The 12,836-nt window shown below is 31.6% G+C and overlaps 1 protein-coding gene across 1 annotated transcript in view; it reads left to right on the top strand.

Annotated features, from left to right (window-relative positions):
• The first annotated feature begins 1,131 nt into the window (after positions 1-1,131).
• LOC111699474 (small G protein signaling modulator 3 homolog) overlaps positions 1,132-12,836 on the top strand; it is a 42,951-nt gene continuing 31,246 nt past the window's right edge. The window contains exons 1-8 of the mRNA XM_023470168.1: positions 1,132-1,175; positions 1,497-1,689; positions 4,864-4,956; positions 5,219-5,278; positions 5,765-5,881; positions 9,682-9,750; positions 10,646-10,705; positions 11,895-11,946. Of these exons, the coding sequence (XP_023325936.1) occupies positions 1,154-1,175; positions 1,497-1,689; positions 4,864-4,956; positions 5,219-5,278; positions 5,765-5,881; positions 9,682-9,750; positions 10,646-10,705; positions 11,895-11,946 (666 nt within the window). The 5' untranslated portion in view covers positions 1,132-1,153. The remainder of the gene's footprint in view (positions 1,176-1,496; positions 1,690-4,863; positions 4,957-5,218; positions 5,279-5,764; positions 5,882-9,681; positions 9,751-10,645; positions 10,706-11,894; positions 11,947-12,836) is intronic.

Raw genomic sequence — 12,836 nt, 5'->3', positions numbered from 1 at the left:
TAATGTTCCTGTTCATGTCTGAGTTTAAAACCAACAAATTAAATCATTTAAACCTTAGAGAAAGTTTTCAAATATATTTTATTGTGTATCCTTGCGTTTGTACGTAGATGAGAGAGAAAATCTTCTTGTCTGAGTTTAAAACCAGCAAATTAATCTAGTTCAATGATAAACTGAAAATAGAAATAGGAAGAAGTCTTTTCGACTCAATTTATGACTTTAAAATTGTGCGATGTAAAAAGGCACAATTCACTTAGTAAGTGATTTAATAAGTTTCTTATAACTAATGTGTTTTAACCACATCAAATACAATTAATTATTTCTTTAATGTCGTCTTCCTATTCTGCAGTTTTCTGGTTATCAGTCACTGAATAAAACAAAAGAATACCTGAAGTTATAAAATACTTTTTAAAGCGTATCGTTGCGGTATTATCATTTGGGGTCGGCCTAGGCTGGGGATAATGAATAATAAATAAAACCAGCAAATTAAATTATGTCTAAACCTAACAAAATTCCCTGAAATTTTCAAATACTTTTATTCTTCTCCTTAGTTTATGCATTGAATATTCTCGTCTTTACTAGGGCTCCCTCTGTTGGTTAGAGAGGATCGATAAGAAAGCTGTTCTCTATCCACCACCAGCAGACAGAATATATTTAGAACAGCTGGGTCCTATACATTACACACACATATTTTAACATCTGTGCACTTGGTATTACATTTAACATAATATTGAAATATATGTTTAGTTGTTTAAGCATTTAGTGGAAAGTATGGCGTTATAAGTATTAACAAATTTGAATTTTTTAGTGAGTGACCGGCAATGTAAGGTGAACTGAGAATGTAGAACTGATTTAGGGGTTTTTCATTCACAATAACCGTCCATAAGGCAGAAGCCCAAAGAAGTTCCGCGCAGGCAGAGAGAGAGCATGCACTGCTTCAGGGTTATTGAGAACTAAAACACCTAAATCTTGAAAAGACGATATTTGGCATCCTATCTGTCGTTGTTAATTAATCTATGGTTAAAACAAGAATGTTAAAAAACTATTTGGTTGTTTGATTTCAAAGTCAAGAAACGTTTTTAAAGGTCTTTATTTTTAAAAACTTGTTTAAACTGCATAATCTACATATATTTCAGAAAACATAATCTTCTAGATAATGAACTCTTCAGAATATACAGGTATATTTGCTGTTTAAACAATTGTTTGGAATTGTTTTGCAGATCCGGGATGAATTCTAATATTTTGTCTATGAATAGGAGGATCTGGGATGATTCTACATAATATGTTGTCTATGAATAGGAGGATCTGGGATGAATTCTAATATTTTGTCTATGAATAGGAGGATCTGGGATGAATTCTAATATTTTGTCTATGAATAGGAGGATCTGGGATGAATTCTAATATTTTGTCTATGAAGAGGAGGAACTGGGATGAATTCTAATATTTTGTCTATGAATAGGAGGATCTGGGATGAATTCTAATATTTTGTCTGTGAATAGGAGGATCTGGGATGAATGCCCTAATAAAACATCTTGAGGATGAGGATGAGGGAGATGAGGGGCTAAATCTACGGATTCCTCCTCCAGGAGATCCCTTCTCCGCTCTGCTCTCCAGTATGATCCCGATGAAGGGGGAGATGAGGGGGGATGAGAAGAAGGAGAAGAAGGACCCTAATGCCCAACCAGAGTTTAGGTAAATCATATTTACTTTTCAAGTACAATTAATTTACTATTAAAAGGGATTATTTACAAGTTTGAAAACATAAATAATTATTTTACTGTACGATTGTACTTGGATTGTACTTGCAGCAGCTCCTTAAAAGGGGGTATTATTTCTCATACCCCCCCCCCCCCAGACTTCTAGATGTGTTAGGTAAGTTGTGAGTTTATCCCTATCTGAACCCTGATGTTTTCCCTCAATAAAGTTAACATTTTTCTCTTGTCGCCTTGTGCCATGCCATATATCTACTTTCTTTTTTTAAATTTTGGATTTCCTGGTTGAGATTGCTATTCCTGAGCTGAAATTTTAAAACTAGAATCTAATTAGAAACCGATTATATACAATCTCAAGTCAGAACTGTTGAGTTTTGAATCTCTGGATCAAGCTTTGATCTCCAGGTTATGCAGATCTACTGATTAATTTAATTCCGCATCGATATCCCGTTATATGGTCATACCCTTCAGGGATATCCCGTTATATTGTCAAACCCTTCAGGGATATACCGTTATATAGTATACCCTTCAGGGATATCCCGTTATATGGTCACACCCATCAGGGATATCCCGTTATATTGTCAAACCCTTCAGGGATATCCCGTTATGGTCAAACCCTTCAGGGATATTCCGTTATTTGGTCGTTTTATGGGTCTGTTTTTTTGAGTCATTTCCGTGGTGAGGGGTTTCCCTCTTGACCCTTGAAAAGCTTTTTTTTAAATGAATAAGAAATAAGATCATATCATTTTCATATTGCAAAGTCAAAGTAATAAATGATTACTTGACTCTGTTAGTTAAGCAGTACTCCCTTAAAAGCTCAAATACACTTGTTAAAAAGGTTAGCCTTTATAGTGTGCATTTACAATGTAATAAAAACAACCATATACCACTGTAAAACCAAACCAAACATTGTTTAAAAAAATCATTAAAAACCCCCCAAAAATTTGTTTCGCCTGCAGCGCATCAGGTTGCACCCCCCCTGGTCAAATCCTGGCTACGGGCCTGGGCGTAAGAAAAAGACTTGACTCTAATGAACACCGGTTTTTATTTTAAAAATACTAGATCTCGGCTCAGTTAACACAGGGTAAATAAACTTTTAACATGTATTTAGTGAGGTCAGACGATTAAAACCGACTTTAAAAATTAACAAAAAAGTTTTCAGATAAATAATTCTATTTAAGACCTTCACAAGTATATCTATATATAAATTTGGCTTGTCTGTCTGTTTGTTTGTTTGTTTGTCTGTTTGTTTGTATCCAATAAACGTCAAAACGGCTGAACCGATCGGGCCCAAATTTTTTGTGGGACATTTAGGGACCCCAGGGAAGGTTTATGAATGATCAAAATTTCAAATATTTGTCTCCATCAAAATTCGATCTTTATTAAATTTTTTAAAATTTTGAAAATCCACGAAATTTTTTGTGAAAATCCGCGAATTATTTTTGTTTTGTTTTACGATGTACACAAAGAGAACATGTTCACAACTAATTAAGAAGATGGGCGCGAAGCGCCCTCTAAGGCTAGTCTATATATAAATTTGGCTTGTCTGTCTGTTTGTTTGTTTGTTTGTCTGTCTGTTTGTATCCAATAAACGTCAAAACGGCTGAACCGATCGGGCCCAAATTTTTTGTGGGACATTTAGGGACCCCAGGGAAGGTTTATGAATGATCAAAATTTCAAATATTTGTCTCCATCAAAATTCGATCTTTATTAAATTTTTTAAAATTTTGAAAATCCACGAAATTTTTTGTGAAAATCCGCGAATTATTTTTGTTTTGTTTTACGATGTACAGAAAGAGAACATGTTCACAATTAATTTAGAAGATGGGCGCGAAGCGCCCTCTAAGGCTAGTATATATAAATTTAACTTGGGTGTCTGTTTGTGTGTATCCAATAAACGTCAAAACGGCTAAACTGATCGGACCCAAATTTTGTGTGAGAGCCTACGTGACCCCATGGGAAGGTTTATGAATGATCAAAATTTTAAAACTTTGTGTTTAAAAGTTTTTTTTTATTTTTGTAAAATTTTGAAAATGCGCGAAAAAATATTATGAAATCCGCAAACTTTTGTTTGTTTTTGGTTTATAGTGTACAAAGAGAAGATGCCGAAGATGCTCACACATAAAGCCACAATTAAAAGTTGAAATAGAAGATGGACACGAAGCGCCCTAAAAGCCTAATATGTACAAGAAACCATTATAAAAAATGAACCTGAAAAAAAATCTATTTCTAGGATGAATACATACTCTTTAAACTCGTTTGACTAGCTATAATTCAATTTATTTTTCTCAGCTCAAAAATAAATTAAATATATATTTTTCATTTTCTTTTCTTGGTTAAAAATAAAATTTCTGTGAAATAAATAAAATGTGAAAACTCTAAACTGCGTCCGGCCGAGCTATATATATAAATTCTATCAATCCTATAATTACCTACTTACATTCTAGTGTTCCAATTTTGAAGTGTGTTGTAAATAAACGCGAAATTATCATAGCGACTGTGTGACCTCGTAGCTCCTCTAGTTTGGATTTAACTACCAAAAAAAGAAATGCAAAGAAATTGAGTCTTTGTCACAATTTTAAAATTTTCAAACATCTATATCTTTGCAATCTGATGGTGTAAACCTTTGATATTATTATTATTATTTATTTGATCTAACAGAAATCATAGTTCAAAATTTATAAGGTCTTCGAAAGAAAGATATAGAAATAGGAATTCATGGCAAAGATTTAATTCCCCTTTATGTGTTCGTATTATTTATTGAAACCATCTTGTTTTCTTCTCTCAGTGGAGAATGTGTATGATTGATAAAAATTGAATCTAACACACAAGAAGCTAAACACTTGCTATGAATTTAAACTTGATATCCCTATATCTTTTCAACCTAATGCTGTGTACCTTTAATATTACCCAGAATTCATAGTTCAGGTTGCACAGATATAGGGATTATAAAATAGGAGTTTGTGGCAAAGACTCAATTCCTTTATTTTTAGTGGAGGAAACATTTAGAAAATATCGGAATAGAATACTTTTAAATCTAGAAAAATAACTTCCATATTATTGTTCAGATAAGGGTCTCAATGCCCGATTTGTGAAACGGACATGGAGACTTGAAATTACGCTTACAGTCCCTTTAAATTGATTGATGGTCTAGATATGATGAGTTTGGATTCCGAGTAGAAGAGGAGGATGGACCTGAATACAGTTCAAGCAAACTACTCTCTATACCCTTCCTAGAGTCCCCTAGGTATAGTACAGAGGACACAGGATTAATTGTCGTCTTTATTCTCAATTTTAATGATATTATTTTGCGAAGGATTTTATAATTTGTAAAATTCTTAAAGTGGCAAAAAATTAAGCAATTTTTCAAGATTAAAGAAATAAAGAAGACGACAAATATACAAAGTTTCAAAACCATAATTTTAAACAAATTGTATTTTCTTGAGTTATGATCGTAAATATAAACAAACATTGATTACTACTTTCTACATGTACATTATATGTTTCAGAAGAAAACTACAGTGGTCAGTAGAGTTGGAATTGGGACAGAACAAACAAACCTTGCTCAGGTAAACCAAGTTGTTTAATATACAGGGTTTAACACAAAGAATGAGACTTTAATGACAACCTGAAACTAATTGAATAAAAAAATGTTAATTTACAGTGGTTTCTAGTTGTATTTGAACTCTCAGCCTTTGTTAGTAATCCTGTACCATTAATATATTCACTGGCAGTTAGAAAAATAATTTTAACGGATTTTAAAAATGGTTTTGGGGCCTCGGTAGGTTTAATGAACTAGTTATGACTGGTATATTTAGGAATGGTAGGTTTGATGAACTAGTTAGAACTGGTATATTTAGAAATGGTAGGTTTAATGAACTAGTTAGAACTGGTATATTTAGAAATGGTAGGTTTAATGAACTAGTTAGAAATGGTAGGTTTGATGAACTAGTTAGAACTGGTATATTTAGAAATGGTAGGTTTCATGAACTAGTTAGAAATGGTATATTTAGGAATGGTAGGTTTGATGAACTAGTTAGAACTGGTATATTTAGGAATGGTAGGTTTGATGAACTAGTTAGAACTGGTATCCCGCACTCCTTGAGAAGATCTATTTGGCCCCTTCTTCTCCAGGTTCACAGGAAACGAGAATCTGCTGGTATTAGCTACAGGTTCTGATCTTTCTTTTCTCTCTATTCTTTCTATCTAAGCTAGAATACTTCTAGGGACTGTAAGCGTAATTGTTTAAAAGTGACCCTCCATGCAAAAATGACAATGCCCGATTTACAACGGTACACTTATAAACTTTGTTTTATCAAGTATTTATTACAGATATAAACGTTTATAGCCTTAAAAACTGATTATTTAAAATAATTGTGGGGTTTTCACAATATCTTCAACATTATTGATCAGATAAAGGTTTCAAGGGTACGGTTGTAAATCGGGGATTGCCATCTTTGCATGACGGGTCACATAAAATAACGCAAACAGTCCCTTTAAGAACGTAGACTTATAATTCTTTTATCTTCCTCAAGTTCTTTACCCAGACTCAAATACTTAAAATTCAACCCTTGAAAACAAATTTTAGTTCAATTCTTTAAAGTAAATTATTAATGAATTCTGTTTGATTAAATTATTAATAAAGTTCTATAGCATACGATTTTACACAGATGAAATATAGATAGGAAATTAGGCTCACCCTTGGTATTTTGTAGTTGAATAAATTCCTCTCTATTTATATATTTCTACACTGTGAATCTGTACTTGCAATTTGAACAGCTTTCCTCAACGTAAACTCCGGTTCAGCTGAAGATTTGGACTTTAAGGAAGCTAGAGCAAGTTGTAATTGTACAGTATACATACAGACTATAGACAGCTGAACGGGATAGTTCACCAAATGCATAGATTAACAACAATACAGATAGGACACTAGATGTCGTCTTTTTAAGATTTAGGGGGTTTTCGTTCATAATATACCTGAGTCAGAATCCCAAAGGAGTTACTGGCATGCCGCGTTGAATTAAAAGACAGCGAGAAAGTCTGATATAACTCCTTTGGGTTTCTACGTCAGGGTTATTGTGAACGAAGAACCCCTAAATCTTGAAAAGACGACATAAAGTGTTCTATCTGTACGAAATGAATCATCTCTTCTTCTGGGATTATTGGCGCCTACAATATGCATGAAATAAATAATTTGCTATAATTGCTAATATTTTTATTTGTAAATACAGGGTTACCCACAAAGGATGAGACTTCAGAGACAATTGTGCGGAATTAATTCTGTCTGTTTTCTTTTATTCACGATCCCTGCAAATGTAAACTTTTGTGTTTCTATGCCAAATCATTAAATAAGCTACAGGGTGTCCCACGAAACATGACAGTTGGTGAATAGTTTAGAATGCCTTTTTCCATTATTTGTCAAGTTGTTTGATACCAAATACCAATACAAATATTATATGAGAGTCATGTTATATTGAAATTGATTTCAAAGTAAAATATAATTAAGCAAAAGATTTGTTTAACTAAAAATAAATGCATTGAATGTCATGGTTTGTGGGACACCCTGTATTAAAGGACTACCTTTCAAGGCAGAAGATGAAATTTAACCTTGGGATCGTCATATTTTAGGAGTTTTAGATCGTCTTTAAAATCTCATTATTTATGGGTAGCCCTGTAGATTGATTGTTTAATAACCAACATGGCGTCGTATTACGGCGCTACGACATCTGCTCTATTTCCATTTGCTCTATGGTCATTTGCTCTAGTTCCATTTGCTCTATCAAGTCATTTGCTCGTTTCGTCATTTGTTCTATACGTAATTTGCTCTATATTCAATCTGCTCTATATTACAATATTACAATAACAAACATGGCGTCGTATTACAGCTTGTTATTGTAGTATAATACAAAGATGAAGAAACCTACATTTATTTTTCAAAATATTTTCTTTTGTTTTTAAAAGCTATTAAATATTCAGTATTTTCCTGGGGTTTTTTTTTGATTTTTGTAAGACTTTCCATTCCTTAAATTATTTGCAACAATTTTAAAGTTTATTTCTGCACTTGAGATTTCTGTATTAATTTTCCACGAAATTATTTTAGTGAGATCTATTAATTTTTAGTTTTACCTTGAATTTAGACTAGAATTAGAACTAGACTTGAATTTAGAATTACCTTGAATTTAGACTAAACCAAAAAAGATTTATTTGTTTCAAGGTAAATTATGGGAGATTGTACATATATGATTTCCATTTTGTTACAAATTTTTAAACGTAGATTTTTTTGTCCTAAACAGAATTTATAGTTTAAAATATTATAGGTCTAGGATATCAGGTTTCAAAGATAAAGAGATTTGAAAATAAGAGTTTACAGCAGTTCTTTTAAATTTCTTGATTTTTGATCGTTTATCTTAATAAATAGTTATATTTTTAATGTCATAGTAAAACTCAATTCATGTATAGAGGTATAAAATCTGCATTTTGAAATATGATTATAATGGGCTTTTAGGGCGCTTCGCGGCAATTTTCTATTTCAATTGTGAACATTTTCTCTTTGTGTATATATATTGTAAAACAAAAGCGAACAAAAAAGTTCCCGGATTTAAAAAGAAGATTTCGTGAATTTTCAACTTTATTTAAAGAAACTTATTTAAAGAACTCTACTTTTTATTGAGATTTATGTCTCATTCAGAACTGTACCCTTCAAACATTTTTCTGATCAAGGATAAATAAGAAATCCTTATCAAAGGGAGTGTTCGCGAAAAATGAAAGGGGGTATAGGCTAATTGCGATAAAAAAGCGCTTTTGATCGCCACTAATCTTACTTCTATCTGTTGCGTCTATAAGGAGAAAATTGTTAAAGACGTCTCATACCGAATAACATGGCGTCCATACAAATTGAGAAAATTTCAACATACGACTTAGACCGTAAAAAAAATCAATTTAATTTCAAACAAATCATTCAGATATTACAACCTATAGTCATCGATTATCTTTTGCCACATTTATATATAGTTGATTTTTCATAATATGTTTTAATTGTTATGATCTGAGAGTTACTTATAAAAACTTTATTCCTGTTTCGAGGAATTTTGGTAATGAAGACGACATTTTCATATTTTCCAGGAATGTTCGAAAACAAGTTGTAAGCTAAATATTATTTAAAAAAACAAAATCAAAACTAGTATAAAATATTAAATATATACAAATGTGGCAAAAGATAATCGATGACTATAGGTAGTAATATCTGAATGATTTGTTTGATATTAATTTGATTTTGTTACGGTCTAAGTCGTATGTTCCAACTTCCTCAATTTGTATGGGCGCAACGCTCTTCGGTATATGAGACGTCTTTATCAATTTTCTCCTTATAGACGCAACAGATAGAAGTAAGATTACTGGCGATCAAAAGCGCTTTTTTATCGCATTAAGCCTATACCCCCTTTCATTTTTCGTGAACACTCCCTTTAACATTAAAGAAAATAAACAAAATTCAACACTTTCGATAAAGGAATTGAGTCTTTGTCACAAACTCTGATTTTCTTTTCCGTAAATGTTTGCAATCCAATTTCGTTACAGACCTTAGATATTTTAGACAATAAATATAGACCTTAATTTAGACTATAAATATAGACCTTAGATATTTTAGACTATAAATATAGACCTTAGATATTTTAGACTATAAATACCTTAGATATTTTAGACTATAAATATAGACCTTAGATATTTTAGACTATAAATATAGACCTTAGATATTTTAGACTATAAATATAGACCCTAGATATTTTAGACTATAAATATAGACCTTAGATATTTTAGACTATAAATAATGTAAGTTTGAAATAACAAAGGTTTATACCATTAGATTGAAAAAAATTTAGTTTGTTATAAACATATCGGATAAGTCTAAACTCCATACATGGATGGTCACTTTAAACTACATCTTTAACCCTTTAATAAGATGATATTTTTGCAGAGATATTGTGAGTTCTTGTAACGAGGAGTCCAGTCAGTGCAATCGACAAGTTGAAAAAGATCTTCTCAGGTGTCTATGGTGCTTCCTGCCCCCTTTTCTATAAAAAGTTTTGGCTTTAAAGGGAAAGTTCGCAAAAAATAAAAGGGGGTATAGGCTGATATCGAATTAAATTCGATATTGATCGATCCTAATTTTACTTCTATTTGTTGCAGATATAAGTTAAATTAGTAGCGATCGATATTTGAATTCAATTCAACGTCAACCTATACACCCTTTCATTTTTCGCGAACACTCCCTTTAACCGCGCGCCTTTTCAAACAATACCAATAAATACTGCGCTTGCTTCCAATTTTTTGGGCGGATTTACAAAAATAAATCTAAAATAAACCATCTCTGGGTCATTATTTATCAAATGTCTCAAATATTTGTAAATTTTGATGCAGTTTAAAACTTTAAACTAATTAATGCTTAATTAAAAACAATTAAATGTTTTGGGATTAGTGTTCTATGACTACTAACATAAAATTAAACAATTAAAAAACGTAATCAAAGTCATTCTCTTAATGCAGCATTACAAAATATTGGCGTGTTTTTTTAAAGTAATTAGGAAATATTTTTATTTTATTTTGTAATCATAAGTCATGCAACTTGCCAGAAGAAAACGTTAATGTTAGATGCATCTATCTATGCATCATAAAATAGATTTTATTTTTATTATTATTTTTATTTTTAATGATAAAGCAAGATGTCGTAGAGAGAAAAGTGTTGAACATTTTCTTCCTGAAACAATTATTTAACTGAAATTAACTGTAAAAAGTTAGAGTTTGAGGCAGAAACAACATTAACTGTTTGATAAAACCAATAGAAAGCATTGTTTTGTGTTACATTTTACGTGTTAACCTTTAAAAAATATTCAAAGTTCATAAATCTTTTTTCGCATTTTTTGTAACTTTTAACATTTAAGGACAATGCCGACCAATATATGCTTTTCAACCAAAGAGTCTGTAGGGATACCAAGATTAAGGTGACATTTTTCTATTATAAAATAGGGTGTGTTAATTTTGTTTTATGAGCGCTAAATTTTGTCATTTTAATTATAATTGTAAGTGTAAAAGTAAGTATGAAACAGAAAAAGATGCATATTTTGTCATTTTGTTAATCCGAGTTCAAAAATTATGAAAGTTTGGAACATCTGGGCCTGGCTATCCTTTTTTGCAAAAAAAACCACAGATGTTAAGTTAATGCTTATTAGATGAGAATTTAAACGCATTCAAGGAATTTCAGATATCATCATGGTTTGATTTTTATCTTTTTGGACATTTTCTACGTAAACTTTATAATATTTCAGATTGATCGACATCACCTAGAGGGCTGTGTTACAATAATTGATCAGTTTGTAAATTTCTTATCTTTATTTTCGACTATGTTCTTGGATTTCATCAGGGTGTAAAGCAGTCTCAACCAAACTTCGAAAAATTACTGTCAGTTGAGAATAAATATATTTTGATAAAAATATTATCATCAGTTCAAGGTTGTGTGGGGTTGGAGATGTCTAAATTTAATCTTAATAAAAACTATGGGTCATGAACTAATCGAATTAAATGGTTTAGCTGGTGGTACTGGAGTAAGTGCTGCAAAATGATCTGGTAGAAATTGGGGACATTTTGAACAAAAATAGTAAAGAAGTAACAAGAAGAAAAGTATTTAGTATTAAAATGTTAACTATATTTTTTTATATTTGCTTTCTGATAATTTAAGATTTATAAATATCAGAAATATGTTTTTCTTTCTTTTCATACAGTGGTAGCCGATTTTCTCAAAGAATGAAGACGACTTTTTTAAATAAAGTTTTAAATGTTAAAAAGCTTTTTCGAATAACAAGTTTACAAGTAAATAGAGAGAAGCCTTTTTTAATTGACAGCTTCTCTTACTTCCCATGTTTTTTGTGTATTATGCTGTTAAAAAGCTTGATTTAAATCGAAAGTCGTCTTCATTATATTTGTATAATCGCCTACCACCGTGTTATATCCAGACCAATTCAACTCCTCGTAATTTGAATGCTAAATTTACCTCTTATTGGTGTCTATTGATCGGCAATGTTAAATAGATTTTGACAATGCCCAAAAGAATAAAAATCGAGCTCATGTAGTACAAACAAACAAACCTACGCAACAAAAAAAATGTAATAATTTTCAATCTAAAAACCATTTTAGGAGAGTTCTACGTTCTGTATCCTGGATATTTCCTGATATTGGATATTGTCAGGTTAGCGCTAGATATATACAGATATTGGATATTGTACGTTTAGCACCAGATATATCCAGATATTGGAAATTGTCAGATTAGCATTAGGTATATCCAGATATTGGATATGGTCAGGTTAGCACTGTATATATCCAGATATTAGATATTGTCTGGTTAGCACTGGATATATCCAGATATTAGACAATTTCAGGTTAGCACTGGATATATCCAGATATTAGACAATTTCAGGTTAGCACTGGATATATCCAGATATTGGATATGGTCAGGTTAGCACTGTATATATCCAGATATTAGATATTGTCTGGTTAGCACTGGATATATCCAGATATCGGATATTGTCAGGTTAGCACTGGATATATCCAGATATTAGACAATTTCAGGTTAGCACTGGATATATCCCGATATTGGATATTATCAGGTAGCACTGGATATCCAAATATTTGATATTGTCTGGTTAGCACTGGATATATCCAGATATTGCATATGGTTAGGTTAGCACTGGATATATCCAGATATTGGATATGGTCAGGTTAGCACTGGATATACACATATTAGATATTGTCTGGTTAGCACTGGATATATCCAGATATTAGACAATTTCAGGTTAGCACTGGATATATCCAGATATTGGATATTGTCATGTTGGCACTGGATATCCAGATATTGAATATTTTTACGTTAGCACTGGATATATCCAGATATTGGATATTGTCATGTTGGCACTGGATATCCAGATATTGAATATTTTTACGTTAGCACTGGATATATCCAGATATTGGATATTATCAGGTTAGCGCTGGATATCCAGATATTTGATATTGTCAGGTTAGCACTGGATATATCCAGATATTGGATATTGTCTGGTTAGCACTGGATATATCCAGATATTG

The sequence above is a fragment of the Eurytemora carolleeae genome, unplaced genomic scaffold (assembly GCF_000591075.1).
Source record: "Eurytemora carolleeae unplaced genomic scaffold, Eaff_2.0 scaffold281, whole genome shotgun sequence".
NCBI lineage: Eukaryota > Metazoa > Arthropoda > Copepoda > Calanoida > Temoridae > Eurytemora > Eurytemora carolleeae.
The sequence above is the reverse complement of the archived record's forward strand: the minus strand, read 5'-3'. Positions and strand labels throughout refer to the sequence as shown.